A 22916-nucleotide genomic window follows, 5' to 3' on the forward strand; every position below is an offset into this window, starting at 1 on the left:
CGGCGAACCGCAGCCCCGAGCCTGAACGCCACACAGCGTCCCCTCTCGGCCCGGCACTCAGCGCGCCCCGCAGCAGCCACGCTGGACCACAGCTGCCTGGGAAACACCTCTCCCGCAGGTGGGTCACATTGCTGCTGGCCTTCGCCTTGTACCTTTCGCCACAGGGCTCCCCTCCCTTATCAGCTTCCGCCCACCTCGAACCCCTGCTTCCAAGACCCCACTCCGCAAACCTGCTCACCCTGGGAAGAAGGTGCAAGGCCACCCAAGTGTGTGGCCAGATGAGTTAAGCAATTCAACAAGTGGCTTGCTTCCTAGACTTTCATCCCCGGGGTGCAGACGAGACAGAAGGAGAACACTTGGAGGTTTGGATTCCTCTCTGTATCTTACTTCTGGATAAAGGCAATCTAGATCTGAGTCCGCTTCTTGACCAAGAGCTGAAAATGTGTCCTGAGATCTGCAACCGCTTCCATCCTTGATCTTGATTCCAATGTCCTTCTGCAGTTTAGTGATTAATTGCTTTTCCAGAGAAATATTTTTTGGAATGTAATTGTTTAGAGTAAATAAACCCTTTGGTTCCCTGTTTGTCCAGAGGCAGCTGGAAGGTGGTTTTTCCCTCTGGATAGCAATTTAGAAACTTTCTTTAAAAGATGACTGGTGTAAGGGAAAGTGAATTGGATGGAGACTAGGGCAGGGGTGGATTGGGGAATTCTATTCCTAGTTCTAATCAGAAGTTCAGTACCTCAGCCTCAGTTTCCACACATGGAAAATAAAAGGCTCTTGGACCAGAGCAGCCACAAAATCCAACTCTAACAAGGCGAAAACACATGACTCAAGATGTCTGCAGGTTTGAGATACACTGAAAATTTCATCAATGCTATAAGTGTAACCAAGTAATTACTTTCTTCGTAATAATGCAGGTTTCACTTTTATAGGGAAACTACCCAGCTGTGGAGAGTCTTTCCCCAAGGAGTATCTAGACTTGTACCACATTTATCATTCAGAGAATACTCTCAGCTTTCCAAACCAATTCTTCAGCCTTGCTGTATGAGAATGTCCTATTCCCTATAAATGGGCGTCATATAAGTGTCACTCATATGAAAGAACATTTTTTTCTGATACAGTAGGTGTAATCTTATAAAATGGCACATTTATTTGAAGCAGTAACTTTTTTGCAAGGCCCTGAGTTTTTCAGAATGCTTTGATTTAGCACAGTATGAAATTCTACCTGCCTGTATTCTACCTGCATGGCAAACACTGCCAACCCAGAAAGCAGGATGAAGCACTCCCTATTTATCAGGCTTCAGGGTTGTATAGGAAATGGAACATGTGTATGGGGAAATTGGGTCATAGCACTCTGTCCATTTGGCAACACTTATGGTGCTGCTGAAGTTCACACGGCAACTGAAGGTTCAGAAACCAGCATGTTCGAGGCCCGACCCCTAACTTGAGAATGATTTTCGGATTCCTGCCTTGCTTAAGCTTGCTAACTGTTGTTCGAAGTAACCAAATACGTTTTTGTAAGCCTGTTCATACATTGATGACCTTAAGCCTTGAGCCTTATTCTGAACAGTTTTAAGAAAAATAGATTCATTTGTCATAGAATTCCAAAATGGAAGAAATCCTGAACAGTCACTCTACATTTCCTCATCTCCTGAAGGAGATGATGATCCTCACCATCCAGTTATCTTTATAAGTCATTTGCATCTTTTTTCAACCGCTATTTAAAAATTATTTCCTTTTAAAATCTTCACAAAGTTAATCTGCTAGCCAAAAAAAAAAAAAAAAAGATATAATCACCTTTCAAACTTGAAGACTTGCCAGGGCAACTTGTAGGTTTCTTCTGGGTTGTCCTTGTCAATTGTTAAGTGTCTGCAACTACATCTACCTATGTAATTCCTACTCTAAGGAAGGAATTAGAGTAAGGAAGGAAGTAGAGTAATTCCTACTCTAAGAATCTCGGACAGGCCGTGGATAGTGAAGTGGATAGTGATGTTTTCTGTGTGGGAATTTTTTTTTGAAGTTGTAGTTAGGCCAGAAGTAATAGAAATAAAGTTTACAAGGCCTCTGAAGCCACCTGTTTGACTCTGTGCTTTGTACGTCCTTCTGTGCTCTGCACATCCAAAGAGAATGGGTCACTAGTTAACTATGAAGACAGTTAACTATGAACAGTTCCACATGATGTATTCAACCTACCATGAATTTTGAATGACTTTTAGGTCATTTCCAAAATGATTTGAATTAACACTTGTTCTTTTGTTGAGAAGAAATCAGACCTGGAAGGAATAAAGCTAAGTAAATAACTAAAGGATAATTAATGCTGAAAACAATGTATGGTAAGAAAACATACTTGGCCAACATACGTAAGCAATTTGTTCTTCCAAAATCATTACGGAAAAAGGAACAAAGAATGCTTGCACTGTATGAAGATCATCTTTCAGAAATACGTCACTGCAAAAAATATGCAATGTTCTACTCAAAGAAGCATTTCCACCCTAATTACCTAGGCAGGACATGACATCCTAATCTGAATGCTTCTCCACATTGTTCTAGAAGAGTGTAGTCTGCCATGTGTAAAAAAGCCTTATCATACTGAACTTTGATGGTTGCATCCTTCTGAAAAGTTATTTTGACTAAAGTATGTTTCTTTGAAATGTAGGTTACATGATCAGTCTTCACGTCAGGATAAGTTAAGTTCACTTTTCATCTTATAAGGAAAGTAAATGTGTGCAAAGGATAATTTTGAAAAGTCAGGAACTATAATTCTGAAAAAAGAGAAAGCTGAGAGGTAACTTAATATAACTGTATAGCACTCCTCTTAGAGAGGGGTTATTAGAACACATCTCTTTTACCTTAGCTCCAAATATTGAAGGAAAAAAAATGGCATCAAGCACAGGGCCAAGTGTTCCAACCAGGGTTTCACTGGTGATGGCACAAGCACTGAGAAGCATGGGAATAGGAGGGCATGGCTAATGGTCCACACTGATTATACATCTTCATCTATACTTTTCATTTTACAGGGTGTGGAAACAGTTTTGAGCCCAAATTAAGCAGTGTCTGAAGCAATTATGCACAGACTTTGGTAAACTTTCTTGTCCTACTTCCCAGGCAGAATAGCTCCCCTCCTCTGTATATGCAATATCTTCACACGTTGTATTGCAGCAGTTTGATTATGTGTCTACATCTTCCCCAACTTGGGAGCCCCTGGAGGACCAGGTCAGTCTAAAGTTTATCACTTTATCCCTCTTGTATAGCACAGTGCCTGGCTCAGAGAGGCTGTTCAATAAATCTGTCAAAAACACGCAATCCTACCAAGACATTGTTGATAACACTAATTTTTATTTTTGAAAGATGCTTATTATTATGGGCATAGGAGGTTATAAGCATGGATGCCCCCTGAGCTGTACTAGTTAATAGGGTCAGAGTGTCCTGCCCTTTGGGAAGAAGCATGAGATTGCTGTATGCTGTACAGTACATATAAAGTAAGTAGTGGAAATTATTATAACTATTTTTAAAAGGATAAAGAAATGGCAGCAACCTTGGTATTTCTTCTCATTTTAGTAACCCCATTATGTTGCTATCCCGGGTAAGGTTCATAATAAATTTGTAACTATAATACTTTGGAGTGTAATTCATTTTAAAGAGTGGCATAATGAGATTAAGGCATTTAACTGAGGTCATGAATGTTGGAATATTGAATTTTTAAAGGTTTTAATTAGTTTAACTTAAGTAAAACACTTGAGCCCTTCTTTAATACCTGAAGGCATGGCACAAGAAATGAAGCCTATTGAACAGTTCAAAAGAACTAAGTTACAGCAAATCATTCTTATTATAGAAATGATCATGCTTCTAGTTATTTCTTCTCCAGTACCCAAGTACTAAAATGATTTCTTCATCCTATTCAATTGCCCTGACTTAGGTGGTATGAGATACGGGAGGGGGCTGAGGAGAAAGCAATTAGCAAGTTGGTAAATGGTTCATTGCAGTTAATAATGGTTATCTTCAACTGAGATCCTAAACTGTGCTCTTTTTTTTTTTTAATGCATGTATGGAAAATTAGGAGATATGTGTTTAGGGATGATGGTACACAAAGAGGTCCCTGTATCTATCTCCCTGAGGGAATCAAGAGTCTAGCGATGTCAGACTTACAGCCAAAATCGTGTTAACTCCATGTGTGCAGTGGAGAGGGTCTGGAACATTTGTTGAGGGAGGGAAGCCACAAGGATTCTGTTATCATTAAGAACCTAGGAGCCTTCCTAGAAGGAAGGCCTCTAAGGAAAGAGATTTTAAGGCTTAAAGTACAAAGTCAGGAGTGGGAAAGTATATCATCCTGTCAGTCCAGTTATTTCTCCATTTCCATGGTCACAGGCAGAGTCTTGGGGAGAAGGGGATGAGAGAAAGACTCAGTGGTATGCTGGTAAATGGCTCTCTAAGGCAAAAAAAAAATGTCCTGAATTACAGCATTTGCTGATTTCCATGATGTGAAAACTCCCACCACGGCTGATTTCAAACTTTCAGCTGGCAAGCCAGCTCTGGTCATACCACACAACTAAAAAGAGCTGAAATTAAATACCTAGGACTTAAAAAGAAGGAGCTGCTTTCGCTAAAATATATTGATCAACCAGCACTGCCCTCAGGCCTGTATATCAGAGTATAATACAGGAGGCGGAAAGGTGTTTCAAGGGTACTTTCCCTCCTGGGGTAAGAAATGAAGCAGCTGAAAGGCCAGATCATGGTCGCAGCTCCAGCTCATGGGGTCTTGGCGAACATTAGACGTACTCTGGCCATTGGGAGTCCTTGCCTCCAGAGCCAAATTAGAAATAGAAGAAAACGGTGCCCAAAAGAAGATAAAGGAGACTATATACAGGACATGTAAACCACCCCTAGGAGATTTCTAAAAATGCTGAGGAGATGCTTTGAAGCAGATTGGAGTTACCCCATCAGCAGGGTTGGGGGCCAGGGAATGGGATCAGATCCACAGCAAAACTGCTCTATCTCCAAACTGAGTTGGCAGTTATCAATAGTGAGATAATTCCCAGTGGCCTCAAGGTGAGGATAAATAACTATTCACAGGAAATTTATTTAAACAAAGTTAATTCTGAAATGATCAAATCACTTCTTAAATATCTCTGACTACAGCAGTCCAAGAAAAGCAAAACCCACTAATGGATACTAAATATTAAGTGGGTTTTTGTGATCACCAAATTACCCAATAAGCAAATGCTCAGGACCTCCCTGATGGCACAGTGGTTAAGAAACCGCCTGCCAATGCAGGGGACATGGGTTCGAGCCCTGGTCCGGGAAGATCCCACATGCCGCAGAGCAGCTAAGCCTGTGTGCCACAACTACTGAGCCTGCACTCTAGAGCCCGTGAGCCACAACTACTGAGCCTGCGCTCTAGAGCCTGCTAGCCACAGCTACTGAGTCCGCACACCTAGAGCCCGTGCTCCGCAACAAAGCGAAGCCACCCTAATGAGAAGCCCGCGCACCGCAAGGAAGAGTAGCCTCCACTCACCGCAGCTAGAGAAAGCCTGTGGGCAGCAACAAAGACGCAACACGGCCAAAAATAAATAAATAAAATTTTTTAAAAATTTAAAAAAATAAAAAACTACTTAAAAAAAAAAAAAAGCAAATGCTCAGGTATTGTGTACGAGTCAAATGCCACCCAGTCAGTGAGACAGAGTTGTTTTTCTGATGGTGGCAATCCAGGTCCTGATTCTCATGCTGAATCTTTGGTGAACGACAGATTTATAAGCTGTTCAGGATTTAGAATGCAAACAGAGGTCAAGGTAAATTAACTCAGCCATGACTGAATCCCTGACCTTGCTGTCATGAGCCCCAGCTTTAATCAAATGAACCAACTAGCCTAGACAGGGGATAATAAACCTACATGATAAAATTCTTAGCCAGGGAATCATAAAACAATCTTCATTTATCTTGACAGATGCAGCTGAGATGTAAATGTGAAAACACGTATTAAAAAGATTTTTAGTTGGACCAGAATTTCACCAAAGAACCAATATTTAAAAGAAATAAATTTTCTCCTAAAGTACAATTAAAATCAATAATATAGCTCTGCATTACCTTGCTCTCCTTGTATTCATTGGGTGGCAGTGAAATGTTACTGACAGAATCATTTTAGCTGCAGCACGTCATGGCTAGTTTTACTTATTAGCAATTCATGTGGATATATATCCCCATAGAATATTAATGTAAAGGTTATATTTAGTTATGCTCTTGTGATTTAATCAGACTGGACAAGTTAAGATTAGTTTCCTTTTGGGTCATTCTATTGGCTAGCATAAAAACTAAGCATCAGTAAATTAGAGTGCTATGAGATACATAACATTTTCTCCCAAAACAATTGAAATCATTAATCAATTTTTCAGCAACCAACCTGCAGTGGTTTCTTTATTCAGATTAAGAGCTTTAAATCATAGATTTATGTCAGTCTATAGCTATTACTGACAGAGCTACTTCTAACTACAAGGCTAAAATAAGAAAAGTACTATTATATTTTCAAATAACATATATAGGCTGAAGATGGAACTGTCAAAAAAAATTAGAAAACTCCATTAATTATGGGCACATTACATTTTTTGTAAACTACAATCAGTGGTCTTTTTAAACCAAGAGCTTCTGATTTTGCTACAGTAATATATGCCTGTTAGTAAAAGAATATGTGCTTAAATGTGAGCATGCTTGCTTTCCCTAAAGAGCCTTGATCTCACTAAATACAGAAATAGCACAGTGAATAAACTGGATGGGTTCATGTATTATTGTAAGGTTTTAAAATATATATATATATATTTTACTATTTTTTGCTTTCCAATGGTCCCTGGGATATATTAAAACAAATGCTCTGAATCAGAGGAAGGCTAGCCTAGTTGCAGAACTCCGTCCCGCCCCATGCCTGGTAATTAAAAGAAACATTTGATTGATGGGCGTCAGCTCACTACAAATGTGTTGTCAGGTCATCTAGGGCTTTCAGGTTGAAATTCAGAAGGGAAAATAAAACAGAAGGAAGGAAATTTTAAAATCCCTGTTTACAGGCATCAAATTAAAATGAAAAATCCTGTCACGTCGTATAGAGTTTAAAAGTGTCATTTGTGTTCTGACTCCCTGGAGGTGCCAGGCCAGATCACTGGACTTGTGTGCTACAACCCCGACGGAGGGCAGGAGGGGGGTGTCCGGAGAGGGTACTGTAGGAGGAGTTCAAAACCTTGTGTGAACAATCGCTTCAGAATTCAAAGCTGAATTCTCAAAGGGAGAAAGGGGCAGAATGTCTTTAATACTGGTTTCATCCGAATGTAAACGGGATGCTATGAAGGAGTGACCGTAGCAGATTCATGGCTGGATTTGATCAAACCATAACTTGTGGCTCATAGAAGACAACTCATCAAAGTTTCCTTAAGGGAATTGTAGAGCAAAGCCTACCAAGTCTTGCGTCTGGCATCCCTTGACCCTCTCCCATAGGGGGCCTACACACTCTTTTTTTGCCTCCAGTTTTCATAAAAGTAGGAATTCTAGGCTATCAGACCCAGCCAATGGTTACTTAGAGGAAGAAGTTGTAAAGCAGGTGAAATGTTTCTGCATCCCCCTACAAGCTCATCCACAGCCTGTTCTCCCTCTGCCTTTTCCCTCCTCACCATCTCTTTCCAAAAAAGATACCCTTATCTTTTCCCATTTCCAGTGGTTCTCAGCTCTGGATGCTCTTTAGAACTGACCTGTTTGGTCTGGTTTTTTAAAAATACAGATGTCTGGGCCCTACCTCAGAACAATTGATTCAGAATCTCAGGAGGTGGTGCCTGAGCATTTGATAGCATTGACTTGTTAAGTATAAACACTTAAAACATGCAGATTTTGTAACGCTGTTGCAACATTTCCAAACAGGACATTCAGGTAGCAAACTAGCAAATGAAGAAGTCCATACCATGGACTCAACACTAAAAAGGAACGCACTATTTACATGAACTATTTACATATGCGCCAACTTGGATGGATCTCAAGGGCATTATGCTAAGTGAAAAAAAGCCAATATGAAAAGGTTGCATTTTGTGTGATTTCATTATATAACATTCTCAAAATGATAAAATTACAGAGCAGAGAACAGATTCATGACTTCCAGGGATTGGGGCTGGAGTCAGAGAGGGGGATAAGTATGACTATAAAGGGGTAGTGACGGAATAGTTCTGCATCCTGATTGCAGTAGTGGGTACCTGAACCCACACAAGGGATAAAATGACAGAGAATTATACACACCCGATGTCCTGATATCAGTTTCCCAGTTTTGATATTGTACTCTAGCTATATAAAATGTAAACACTGGAGGAAATGATAAAGGATGCACAAGGACCTCTTGTACTAGCTTTAAACTTACTGTGAATCTATAATTATTTTAAATAAAAAGGTTTCTTTGCTTGTTAAATACAAGCGTTTAAAATGTGAAATGTTTGTATTCCATTAGGACATTTCCATGTTTTTCATATGCTAGAATCCTCTAAAGCTAGAACTGGGCCTCTCTGTCCTCTGACCTCTGGGAGATGAGAGAAGTAAAAGCACAAACCAGACTGGCCCTAACATCCTCAAGGGATACCTAGCTGGGAACATCCGGCGGAATGCTGCCTTAGGTTCCCAGAACCCGGGGTGGGATCTGCAGACAGAGGGACCTGATGGGCGAGACTCTACATGACCCACACCAGTACCACTTCATCACACAGGCACATGCGTGCGCACACACATACACACACACACACTCACGCTTACGCTTCTTGGTGGCTGCTACCATGGCCCTCACAGTTGTCTCTGTCACCTTTTCATCTGCATCATTGGTTGCCAATCTCTAATCTATATAAACACTCTTGCAGGGTCGCTTTGACTGTCTTGGCCTCCCTCTCTGGGAGATGCTTCCACAGGAGGCAAACCCTGGAGATTTTCCAAACCAGGGGGTAGTCTTGTTTTGATTCCTGTTACATAACTGAGGTTTGGAAAGCGCTGAAGGAAGGAGAGGAGACCACTATGCCATAACCAACTTACCCCAACTTTCCCTTAATAACTCCGCTTCCTGTTTACCACCTTTCTTATTTTCTTTATTCCTTCCATCCTACATCTATGAATAAAAGAGGACTAGGAAAGTTTTTTTACAAGTCTTTGAACAAGAAACCTTACTACCTCCATAAATCCATGTTTATACATGGGAGTTATTTTGAGTTACAAATAGTCTGAAATGATTGTAACTTCCTTCTTTACCTAGTACTTACTGTAAAATACACCCTCAATGAGATCTCCCTTGTGGTTTAGAGTGTGCATACATCTCATTTTCATGAACATCTGTTTTCAGGATATTTTTTCCAAGAGTGCTGAATCAAATTCTTCCAAAGAATTAGCTAACTTTTTAACTTTTTACATGTTATTTCATTATCCCAGTTGTAACCTGAGGTCTGATCATTTTTCTTCTACCATGAAAAGATAATAATAATCAAAATAGTGTATTATCCTGGGTTGATTTGCAAGCAGAGCCTGTAACAAAGGCTTGTGTGCAGATAGTTTATTACGGAAGTGATTCCAGGGAACAGGAGTGAGGGGCAAGGGGCTTAAACCAGGGAACATGGGAAAGACAAAAGCCCATTAAATCAGCCACTGTTACAGATGAGTGGTACTCTTTTCCTCTAGGACTTTCATAGGAGCCTTATGAAATGTGTCAGAACTGTGTTCCAGAAGATGAAAGGGGAAGCACTTATCCATGGAGTCCTGTGCCCCGTTGTCTATGATGGGGCAATGGGCTGTACATGTCTGAGTGCCAAACAGGCACAGGTATCAGAGAAGCCCAGGACAAGGATCGAGAGCTAAAAGATCTAGAGCCCCAAAGTGAGCCTCTGTTAGGCAGTGGAAACAGAGCAGAGCCCAGTTACTGCCCAAGGACTGGAAATAGAACCAGGAGGATTTGAAGGGGAACTCAAGATGTGTGTGACACAATTATCAACCTTGTAACTTGATACGGAGTAACTAACTGCCCAATGGAATAACTGTATTACTTTCTATTGACTCCACCAGTGATATTTTAATATCTCCTTACTGTTTTTGTACCTTCAGTTTGTCTCTGAAGATTTAAGAGGGAAAATAAATTTTAATGCTTGAGATAACAGCCCAAGTGTGTTATGCTGGATTGCCAAGCTGCATTTTAAGGGGGAAATATTGAAGTAAAATGTGAAAGAATTACAAATGAGAGAGATTCACACTTGAGCTGTTTTTACATCTGTGTTTTGATAAATTCATATGCTCTGAAGCCGTTTTATATAAGGTTTTATTTATGAGAAAGAAGTGGGGAAAGCAGAAGCTTCTCAAGAATTATTGAATACTATTTCAGGTAAATTTTATATATTCCAATAATCACAGTTATAGAAGCATAATTAACCCTTAATTTATAGAATTTATAAAAAGACTACATTAATTAGATCATTAATAGACTGATTAATTAACTATAGCATATGAAATACTCTCCTAATAATAGACAGCTTATTGAGTACTTACTAAGTCTCAGGAATTGTTCTAAGATACATCAATTCATCTGATCCTCACAATGCCCCTAGAGTAGGTACTACAGATCTCTCATTTTAAAGTTGATGAAACTGAGACACAAATAGTTTAACTCACCCAAGGTCACGTGGCCAGTAAGTGGAGCAAAAAATACTAGTGTAGTGTAGTTAATATCTTCATTTTTTAAAAAAAATTTTATGACAGGTTAGAATAGATAAATGTAGGGGCCACGTGGTCAAAATGAAGTCTGGACTCTCTCGCTGCAATGATTAAGGTAATCCAAATGATAATAGGTCAGTAAAGACATCATCCATTTCATTGCAGGACACAGGCAACTTTGTCAAATCTATATCTTGCTTGCAAATGTTCATCCCAATATAGGAGATAGAAAAATAATATATTAGGATAAAGAATGGAGAAAAAGTGAGGGAATAGCCAGGCACACTGGTATTCTGTCAGTACACTCACAAACCAGTTCTACGAAGTAGAAAAATTAAGGCATCATTCAGCAGTTTAGGGTTTGAGTCATAACAATTAGGTGTTAACTGATGAGCAATACAATAGAATTTGCTACACTAGTTTGCATTTGTAGATGCTGCTAAGAGCTTTTCAAAGGGACAGCTGTGTTTCCATATGATAGGCCCTGATCATATCCAGGTGCTTTCCCATATAAGGTCATTTCCTACTCTGATAAAGTTCGGGATATCAGTCACTAGCTAGTTTATAAAATGATTCACTTGTTGTGCTTAATTAAATTATTCAAAGAGTTTCTGTGGAAGTACAAAGAAGTCTTGTATTTCTTGTTCCTTTACTAAGGGAAGTGAGACAGAGAAGGACACACATCATATGATATCACTTATATGTGGAATCTAAAAAAAAATGATACAAATAAACGTATTTACAAAACAGAAATAGACTCACAGACATTGAAAACAAACGTATGGTTACCAAAGGGGAGGGGATAGCAGGGGCGGGGGAGACAAATTAGGAGTTTGTAATTAACATATACACACCACTGGGCTTCCCTGGTGGCACGGTGGTTTGGAATTAACATATACACACCACTGGGCTTCCCTGGTGGCACAGTGGTGGAGAATCCGCCTGCCAATGCAGGGGACATGGGGTCGAGCCCTGGTCTAGGAAGATCCCACATGCCGCGGAGCAACTAAGCCCGTGAGCCACAACTACTGAGCCTGCGCTCTAGAGTCTGGGAGCCACAGCTACTGAGCTCACACGCCTAGAGCCCGTGCTCTGCAACAGGAGAAGCCACCACAATGAGAAGCCCGCGCACCGCAACAGAGTAGCCCCCACTCACCGCAACTAGAGAAAGCCCGCGCACAGCAACGAAAACCCAACACAGCCAAAAATAAATAGATAAAATAAATTTATAAAAAAAAACCATATACACACCACTATATATAACAAAGGTAAACAATAAGGACCAACTGTATAGCACAGGGAACCATATTCAATATCTTGTCATAACCTATAATGGAAAAGAATCTGAAAAAAGAATATATATATATACATATATATGTATAACTGAATCACTTTGCTTACCCCCAAACTAACACAACATTGGAAATTAACTATACTTCAAGAAAATCAAACAAACAGGTGTTTTCCATGGGCTAAAATGGAAAGGGCAAATTTCTGAAATCCTATTGAAAAGGTGCAATCTTCATATGCTCTACAATCTGCATGAAATTCACCATGCTGGAATGGAAGAATGATTAGGTCTGGTTTGAAACGCCACATCAAATTCACGAAGTTTTACTTTAAACCCATTTGGGTGGAAGAAGCAATGTCCTTACAACACCTTCCCCCACTTCTCTGCTTCACCTTACTCCTCCCTAACTCCCAGTGCTCAGTCTGTACTCACTCAGCTTCCTCCTCATCATGCACCTCATGCTGTGCCTGGCACACAGAGGAAACCGCTGCTTCCAGCTCCGACATTCCACCCTTCTAATATGATCCCACAAATACTTACCAAGAAGTGCCTGGTCCATCACAGGCAGTGCTCTTTTTTAGCACTGAGGATGCATCACTGAACACACGAGACTACACACACACACCCAAAAAAAGATTAACTAAAAGTTTAAACTAAATGCTAAATATTGGGAAGAGAAAAGTTTTTGAGAAAAATCCAGTACCGAAGGAAGAAATAATATTCTTTGAAAGTGGAGAGAGTATCCTAGATTATTTTATTAGATCATGAAAACTTCAAGATCTTTAAATTTCAAAACCTTACAAAGCAACACAATCACATGGTTTATAACAGTATCTCAGTTTAGTTTTATCCTGCATTTCTTTTACTTTGGGTAAGATTAAGAAATCTTTTACTATATTGAAAAGTCCTATTTCCCTAGGATGAACTAGCATCTCATATTCTTTTGCCCTATTGTCTAGTGGGCAAATTTTTTATTGGTTTGTATGAGTTTAAAATAGTTTTCCAGGGCTTCCCTGGTGTCGCAGTGGTTGAGAGTCCGCCTGCCGATGCAGGGGACGCGGGTTCGTTCCCCGGTCCGGGAAGATCCCACATGCGCGGAGCGGCTAAGCCCGTGAGCCATGGCTGCTGAGCCTGTGCATCCGGAGCCTGTGCTCCGCAACGGGAGAGGCCACAACAGTGAGAGGCCCACATACCGCAAAAAATATATATATATATATTTTTCCAGTTTGATTATCTTGTGACTTCACTTATCATGATTTTTTGCTTTGCAGGTATTATTTATTTTTATGTGATCACATTTGTCCCTTTATTCTTTAATGATTTCAAGGATTTGTGATATAGGAAAAGGGCTTTTCCCGTCTAAGGTTATAAAAGAATTCTCCATGGCCTCTTCTAGCTCTATTATAGTTCCATTTAAAAAAAATATTTAAATCTTTAATATATTTTAAATTTACCTTGGGGGGGGAGTGTGAGGTATAGATTAAACTTTTTCTTCCAACTGGCTATTTAGATAGATACTTTGGCTATTTAAATAGATACTTTGTATGTTAAGGAAATATCTATTTTTTCCTTTTTAAATATGAATCAAGAATAAATATCATTTTTTTAGGTTTTTTTTATTGAAGTATAGTTAATTTACAATGTTGTAGAAATTTCTGAAGACATATAGGTTCTTGATCTTTTAGCATACATAAACATGGCCACATTTTTCTCCTTAATCTTCTAACATGGTGAGTTCTATTAGGATTTTCTAATATTGAATTTACAGAACTAATCTTTACATTCCTAGAATAATCCCATGTGATCAATGTGCACTGCCTCTTAACAGGCTGCCAGATTCTGTTGGTTAATCTGGGATTTTTGTATCACTAAACATAAATGAATTGGTCTGTAATTTCCTTATTACTGCATTCTTTGTCAGATTTTGCTCTTGAGAACTTTAGGAACTGTTAAGTGTTCAATAAATGCAGTATCATTGTGATACACGTCCATAGTTTAAGACAGCAACCAGTCAGCGTCTTGGGTTTTTACTGCATTTCTTTATCCAATAGAAGATTTTGTTACTAAGCCATATGAGACATATATACACTAATTTGTATAAAATAGATAACTAATAAGAACCTGCTATATAAAAAAAATTAAAATAAAATTCAAAAAAAATAAAGACATAGAATATATGAGACAGTTTTTACTCCTTCCAAATTTTGTAGGGAATATGCTTGAGATAACTCAGTAAAAGATTCAAACGACATCAGTCAATCCCTGTTTCCTGGATATAATTCTCATTAATTTTTGCCAGAACATTCATATTTTGTTGGGTGTTTGCATTATTATCTTTCAGTCATGGAGAAAACTACAGATGTACTTCTTCTCACTACGAATTCTTCAGAGAAGCAAGACACTGTATGTATTTTTGGAACTGGAGATTTTGGACGATCACTGGGACTTGAAATGCTCCAATGTGGTTATTCTATTGTTTTTGGAAGTCAAAACCCCCAGATGTCCAGTCTGCTGCCCAACGGTGCAGAGGTCCTGAGCTACTCAGAAGCGGCCCAGAAATCTGACATTATAATCATAGCAATCCACAGGGAACATTACGATTTTCTCACAGAATTAACTGAGGCTCTCAATGGGAAAATACTGGTCGACGTCAGCAACAACCTGAAAATCAAGCAGTATCCGCAGTCGAATGCAGAGTACCTTGCTCAGTTGGTGCCGGGAGCCCACGTGGTAAAAGCATTTAACACCATCTCAGCCTGGGCTCTCCAGTCAAGGGCACTGGATGCAAGTCGGCAGGTAAGATTAAATGATAAATTTACACTCCATCTTTAAAAAGTGAATGTTTTAATATGTGCTTATGTCAAAGATTCCAAAACATAATTCCAAAAGAAAACACTTCATTCTGCTAATATGTGCCATGAGTGACTTTCTTGGGCTTGGCCAGGTAGGGTAACCAATTGTAGTGATTTATTTAGCACTGTCTGTACCCTCAGCTTTTAGCTTGATGGAACCCAATGGTGTCAGTCTCTGGAGCCCTCTTGTCAGTACTAGAAAATAACACTGCTAAATTGTTGATGGGTATCCCTTCTATTCCCATTACCTTGTATGAAATGGGTTCCATTTATTCACTGAGATTAAAAGCAATCCATAAGTGATACGGCACCCAAGAATACGGAAGAGAGATCAAACTGTTTGCATTGTGGAGAACCAAGTCTTATCATATCAGTGTGATATGCTTACAGCCACTCTCGACTTAAAACCCTGGTACTTAACTATCCAACACACATGTGCGAGTCTAAACCATCATCTTGTTAAATATGTCCTTTCTACAGCCTTGTTTGAAAAGCAGTTAACTACCATATGGCATTGTCTTGCACAGTGCTTATACAGACTTTCAAAATAATTACTAAAGAAAGAAAAAATACAAAATGAATTATTTTAACCCAGGTGTTTGTCTGCGGAAATGACAGCAAAGCCAAGCAAAGAGTAATGGATATTGTTCGTAGTCTTGGACTTACTCCATTGGATAAAGGATCTCTCATGGCAGCCAATGAAATTGAAAACTACCCACTGCAACTGTTTCCAATGTGGAGGTTCCCCTTCTATTTGTCTGCTGTTCTGTGTGTATTCTTCTTTTTCTACTGTGTAATAAGAGAAGTAATCTACCCTTATGTTTATGAAAAAAAAGATAGGACATTCCGCCTGGCTATTTCTATTCCAAATCGTGTCTTTCCAATAGCAGCACTTACACTGCTGGCCTTGGTTTACCTCCCTGGCGTTATTGCGGCCATCCTGCAGCTGTACCGAGGTACAAAATACCGCCGATTCCCAGACTGGCTTGACCACTGGATGCTGTGCAGAAAGCAGCTTGGCTTGATAGCACTGGGATTTGCCTTCCTTCATGTCCTCTACACACTTGTGATCCCTATTCGTTATTATGTACGATGGACATGGAACAACAGAACCATTGCCCAGGTAAATCTCTACTCATTTGTATTCTCCTATTCTTTAAATCAAAGAGCAATCCTGCTACACCATATTCCACTTCACAGTTATAGAAAATCACTGTTCTAAGCATCTTTATTTTTTAAAGTAGCTAAAACTAGACACCTCATGTTTGTTTTCAGGGGTTTGTTGTTTTGTTTTGTTTTTTACTGAATCTGGTTGAAATCTCATACACCTATTGAGAATGAAAGGTAGATTCCCAGGTCCACTTGGGTCCATATCTGTATTCCCAGGACTCACTGAGATACTGACAAACTATCAGATTTGGAGGCTCAGGAAAACTTAATGAACCTACTTGAGTTACTTCAATAAATGGAAGCTAAGGTGTTTTCAAGTTTCTATCTTTATGCATGCTACTTCCTTTTGGAAGTCAAAACCAACCATCTTATACGTGAGGGGGCTGTCCAAACATGTGTCATAGGAATGTAAACAAATTCACAAAAGGGTGCTTATAACTCCATTAATGTTTGACTTGTGGGATGCTGTCCTCAATAACTAGAAAACTAAACAATTCTGAGCAAATGTCAAATACTATATTCTGCATAGTCAAAATATTCAGAGAGAATCAGCTCAGGGAGTCTTAAAGCTGTCCCAGAGGAAGTTCTATACATCAGTTCTCGTTTGGAAATTGATTTTGATCAATCTTACTGCAGTCTCAAAGTGCTGGGTCTGTGGATTTCTCTACATTATTTCCCTAACAAATACATGGGATATCCTTGGGTAAGAGTCATGTTACAGGGGCCAGATTTCTCTCAAGATGTGATGCAACAGACTTGATGCCATATTACAACATAAAAAAACATGAAAGAACTCAAACTTCATGTGTGTGAATAATCAGCATATAAAGCAGGAAAACAGAATCCTGATGTAATCATTTGAGAACATCGATTTTTGCTTGGGGAACAAGAAGCCATATGGTAAGGAAGGTTTAAGTAAATGTTTATCTTGTTTTAGGATTTATAGGGTCAATTAAAACTCTCTATACAACTCCTGGAGTCAACTATCATAATAAAGTCCCAATAGAACCAATTACTTTTTCTATCAAAAAATATAATACCTAAGTGTATTTTTCTAAGTGTAATTATTTTCAGTGATTGTTAAGAAATGTTATACAATTTTCTTTGAGCAAAGAAACCATGCAGAGGTACTCTTCATCCCCTTAAAAGTTTGGGCAGTTTGTAAAAAAATGGAATTTTAAAAAATTGCTTATAACTTTTCTTAGGCAATAGCCAAGAAAGAAAGTCCATTTAGTACCTCTACTGCCTGGCTCAGCGATTCATATATCGCTATGGGAATGCTTGGATTTTTCCTGTTTGTACTCCTGGGAATCACTTCCTTGCCATCAGTTAGCAACATGGTCAACTGGAGAGAGTTCCGATTTGTCCAGGTAAAAGACTTCACGATTTAATCTACTTTACAGTGCAAAATGATTCTGGCTTTACAAATATTCTCATTTTTCTCTCATACCCTGCATAAATTTTCATTTAACTCCATCACTTCCCTAGCAATCTCATAAAAATAGCAACTGAAACAAGTTCAAATTAGAAAATGCTAAACTCTGGTACCAAAAGGCAGATTCCATAATGGCTGAATTTCCTCGCAGGGCATCCCTTGCCAAGATTCCTGACCACTCCCAGAGCCACAGCTAAGAGTATAATGTGAAAAGCACCAACTACTATTAAATTCTGTGTGTGGAGATGTACTAGGTGCAAGGTGGAGAGAAACCTAAACATAAAATTTCTACTTCTGAAAACCAATTTTAGAATATGGACTTATTGATATGAAAAGGCATATAATGAAATAATCTTTAAAACCTTCAAAGCAAGATACGCTAGACTGTCATCGTACCAGATTCAAAGCTGGTCTGTAAGAGGGAAAACACATCAACCACCAGATACCTCATTAAAAGCAGCTGGTATCTTCTAGACCAGTGGTCTTCAAAGTGTGGTACCTGGACCAGAAGTGGCAGCATCACAAACATCACCTGGGATCATGTTAGATGCAAATCCCCGGGCCCCACCCAGACCTAAATGACTCAGAAACTCTGGAGGTATGGCCCAGCAGTTTGTTTTCACAAGCCCTCTGGGTAATTCTGATGCATGCTCCTTGTGAACCAGCATAACAGAACAGACTATTAGTAACTGAAATCAGCTTTGAACTTTATAGAACAATTTGAATTTCAGAAGTCTTGCAGTTTCTCCCAGGGGCCAAATGCAGTCAACATTTTCTCATGTTTACACCCTTATTCAAGACATTAAGACAGAAATGAACATTGAGCTTTGTATTTAGCCAAAACAAACAACCAACCAAAAGTAAAGTTTGCTAATTGCTCTTTATTGCGACAGAATGTAGCTAGCATCTGCTCTTAGTCAGCAACATATACTAATGTGGTGCTTCTTGAGGACATACTGTATCTTGCTCATCTCTGGCCTCCAGAAAAGGTGATTCAGGAAAGAGTTTCACCATTGAAGAAGAAGGTACATTATTTATTCTAATGCAAAAGAATTTACTCCTGGGAATCTTTCCTAACCTAATCTTTACCAGTTAGGTTAAGATGAAACCACCATGTCATTTGCAAGCACAGTCGTTTTATTTATTTATTTATTTATTTATTTATTTGGCTGCGTTTTTTTCTTCTTTTTTTTGGTCTTCATTGCTGCGTGCGGGCTTTCTCTAGGTGCGGCGAGCGGGGGCCACTCTTCGTTGTGGTGCGCGGGCTTCTCATCGCGGTGGCTTCTCTTGTTGTGGAGCACGGGCTCTAGGAGCGTGGGCTTCAGTAGCTGTGGCACATGGGCTCAGTAGTTGTGGCTCACGGGCTCTAGAGTGCAGGCTCAGTAGTTGTGGTGCTCAGGCTTAGTTGCTCCACGGCATGCAGGATCTTCCCAGACCAGGGCTAGAACCCATGTCCCCTGCATTGGCAGGCAGATTCTTAACTACTGCGCCACCAGGGAAGCCCAGCACAGTGTTTTTTTAAATGATATACTGATCATCTTGAAGGAGAGTTAATGCTTTTTCAGGACTTAGCAGTGTTCTAAATATTACAGGTTTCAAAAGCTTGTGGCTTTGACAAATACCCTTCATTGGCTTACAGTGTAAACAGTGTTAATGTATATGTTTTTGTTTCTTGCTTATAGTCCAAACTGGGTTATTTGACCCTGATCTTGTGCACAGCCCACACCTTGGTGTACGGCGGAAAGAGATTCCTCAGTCCTTCAAGCCTCGTCTGGTATCTTCCTTCAGCCTACGTGATAGCACTGATCATCCCTTGCACGGTGCTGGTGATCAAGTTCATCCTCATCCTTCCATGTATAGACAAGACCCTTACACGGATCCGCAAGGGCTGGGAAAGGAACCCAAAATTCTCAGAATCAGCATTGAATGGAAAAACAGATATTTAAAGCAAAGTTCAATTCACCTGGACTTCTTAACTATGGTGTTGTATGTTTAGAGAATAATAATGGGTGCAGTGAAGAAAGTGTTTTTCTCCCACCACAGGCTGAAGCTTGTGAACAGAGAAAGAAATCATGCCTGACTTTGAGAAATGGACACCGTTTGATCTCAGGCTGGTGTTGAATCGGTGTTGGCCCCTGCTTCTCCTTTTGCTGGAGCTGGGGTTGCTGAGGTCACGATTCGCTTTGTGGTTTCACAGTAGGAAGCTTCTTTGTTGTGGGCAGCATGCATGACCTAATGTCTTGCAAAATCTAGGGGAAGTCCATGCACTTTCCTTCTCTGGTTCAAGGGCAGAGAGGAGTGAAAGAGAAAACAGTAAGATTGTGGCCACTGATAAAGGCTTTATTAGATATGTCTGAAGAAGAGGGCCGAGGAAGTAAAAGGAACGAGATTTTTAGTTTGGTTTTTGGCAGTGCAGGTTATCATAAATATTGCCATGGTGAATTCTGTAGTTGCGTGTGCTCTTTGATTTTGTTACCAATATGGATGTGTAGTGTGGGGAATTATTTTATAAAACAATAAAAATATCACAATTGATTGTAAGTAATCATGGGTTGGATATATAAAAATCTATATCATAAGATATAGATCCTTCCTCTACAAAGGAATAGGTATAGGAAAGATTGAGTTAAAAATGAGGGATACCCACTTGGATTTTCTCCATGTACAATAAGCAAAGAAGAGCTGATAAAAGCCCTTGTGCAAAAAGTTCAAATAAACCAAAATTTAAATAAATTTTGTAAAGTTGCACTATATCAGGTTTGGTATTGTTTAGGTTTTGTGGTATGCTTTGTAAATAATATATTCCAAATCTTGTTCAATATTAATCACCTATGAAATGCATTTCTAGTATAAAAAAGTAGCTTCTGTAGCTTGTCATAGTTTGTTGTCAATTTAAGCAGTGAAATTAAATGAATAATGAACGTGTAAGTTGAACCGATACATAGATGAGAGAGAATTATGGTGTCTTAGGGGAGAGAGGTGTGAGCAGTAGTTGTAATAGGAGACTTGGTTGTTTCTCAGATCCTTGCTGGAAGGCAGGATGGTTGTCTCTGCTTTTGTGTGCTGATGAGGTCATTTCCAAGACGACCTTCAGCAGGATTAGCCTTTCTGGCTCACACATGGAGCTGAGAGGAGCCTTATGTGTGACCTTCCCACACACTGAAATAACCAAAAGGCTTCGGGTTTGACATTTTTCTGCCTGCTCCACAAAGGCCATTTCTTTTACTTTTTACTTTTATTATCATATATTCTATATGACCTTATACAAAATGATTAAAATATATTAAAACATCACCCACAATCCAGGATATTTTTCTATAAAACTTTTTGAAAATCGTTCTACCTATACTGTGTATTCAATTTTGTACCCTTCCTTTTTCACTTAATATATCGTGGCTTTGTCTGCTCACTTACATGGTATATGTATTGAATCAGTGGCTGCATAATATTACATCAAATACGCATTTATTTAACCACTGCCCTAATTCAACATTTAGGTTACATCCATTTTTTACTAAAACATTTCATAGGGTATCTTGGCACGTACAATTTTTCCATATTTTAAATTACTTCCTCAGAATACTTGCAAAGAATTGGGATTAAAAAGTAAAGAACTTTTAATAGCATTGGATACATATTGCCAAATTATTTCTAAAGTCAATACCATTGGCACTGAATGAGGGTGTTGGTTTCATTATACCCTACCAGATTTTGTTTTTTATTTCAATTTGTGTTAATGAGAAGATACACAGAATATATACTCCATTACGTTATTCTTGATCCACCCAAGCAAGGATATAAAAAAGCTTGCGACTTTGAGCAGAGCTGTGGTGTGTGGTGCTGACCCAAGAGCATCAGTGAGAAAGACAGGGAAATTGTCACCACTCATCCCGCTATTTGATGCAAAACAGCCAAGTATTCTAGGGTTGGCAGCTGCCTTTTGGCTAGAGAATTGGTTGATTAAAGGTTAAGTACTATCCAGGCTGATCTAAAAAAAGCCTTTGGGATTAACCATGCTCCTTTTTGGGTAAGAGAGTAAAGTTTTTACTGGCTACATGGTTCATTACTAAAAACAGAAAATGCCATTCTTAGGTTAAAAAAAAAAAAAAGCTTACCTAGAGTAAAAAGGATTCTACTTTTATAACCTAGTAAAAATGCTCTACCTGGGTACTTCACAAAAGGCATCCAGGAAGCCAGACGTTACAGAGTGCCCCTGGTGTTTTGGCATCACAGTGCATTGCTGGGCATGACCCTCAGCCTCATCCACAAGGGCTCCAAGCCCCACCAGCTGACCAGAGAAGCCAATTCCCTCCTTTCGCCCCTCCCAATATCCCTCCCTTCCCAAACCATCAAACCAATGTGCCCATCCTAACACAGCTGACTTCCCCAGCTTACTTAAGGTGGAAAGAATGAGTTTGAAACAGATAGAAATAGGTGTGTTGGGTGAACTATATTCCTTTTAACTGTTCCAAAGTATTCTACATTAAAAAGTGAGACTAAACTTCCTTACTGCTGGTATGTTTCCTGTATTCTAGAAAAATTTTTATGATATCATATACCTTTTATTTTCGTATGTTTTCCCCATATTAAGGGATGACTGCTTCTGTAAAATCTTTCTAGTTTTGTAATCATTCTGGTTTTGACTCCTCAGCATTCCAAAGAAAGTGACTGAAAGGTTTTGAATCACAGTAGCTCCAGCATCTGGAACTAAAAATAGTTCCTTTCAGAGATAAGGAAAAGGAGAGGCAGTACAGGGGTTGAAAAGCACATTAATGGATTTGCAGCTTCATGTGACACAAGCTTGCACCCAGCAGGGTGATGCATTTCAACATCCTGCATGTTTCAGTTTTACCCTCAGAGAAGGGAAAGCATCAGCTGGCCAAACAGGAGTAGGGGTAGACTATCCCACACTGGACTTTTGTGGAAGAAAAACAAGGCTTTCCTTCCTCCCTCCACATGGATGCCACCCGGACAGGGCAAATGCCTTAATGGGTAGACTGATTTCAAGTTGGATTTCAACCTGTGGGACCTGACATGAAATGCCCTGGACAACTGAACAGCTGCAGCCCTGATGGGTGTTATCATTCTTTTGAAAACAAAATAAAAACAGATAAATAAAGAGAGGGCCGGCAACCTGCAGTAAGCTAGAAGCAGAGAGAACAAAGTCCCTATTCGAAAGCTACTTCAGTTAGGAATTGCGTTCAAGAGCTCTTCGTGCATTTATTGTTCAGGGATCACAGAAGAGCCATGATAACAATGAATGTAAATATAATTAATTTGACCACTAGGAGCTCACAAGGTTCTGGACCTCCTCCCCAGATCAAGGTGGAATGGCAGTCAAGGTGCTGCACACACAGCTCTCAATGTCCATTCTCCATCAACACCACCATCACCCACACCACCACCCGTTTGATACACACATACCAAAACTCTCCTTATATGATCCTCCTTCACTTTTCTACAGTAAGTTAAGATT

General features: G+C 39.5%; 1 protein-coding gene and 1 long non-coding RNA gene across 3 annotated transcripts in view; one reads left to right on the forward strand and one right to left on the reverse strand.

Moving 5' to 3' along the window:
• STEAP4 (STEAP4 metalloreductase) lies at positions 1-22337 on the forward strand. Its single transcript, XM_067746489.1, has 5 exons — positions 1-118; positions 14325-14779; positions 15431-15958; positions 17211-17375; positions 19123-22337. Exons 2-5 carry the CDS (start codon positions 14327-14329, stop codon positions 19384-19386), a joined length of 1410 nt encoding a protein of 469 aa, XP_067602590.1. The 5' UTR covers positions 1-118; positions 14325-14326; the 3' UTR covers positions 19387-22337.
• LOC137229093 (uncharacterized) overlaps positions 1-22916 on the reverse strand; it is a 410710-nt gene that overhangs the window by 356004 nt on the left and 31790 nt on the right. The window lies entirely within an intron of this gene.

Source organism: Pseudorca crassidens, chromosome 8 (assembly GCF_039906515.1).
Source record: "Pseudorca crassidens isolate mPseCra1 chromosome 8, mPseCra1.hap1, whole genome shotgun sequence".
NCBI classification, from domain to species: Eukaryota; Metazoa; Chordata; class Mammalia; order Artiodactyla; family Delphinidae; genus Pseudorca; species Pseudorca crassidens.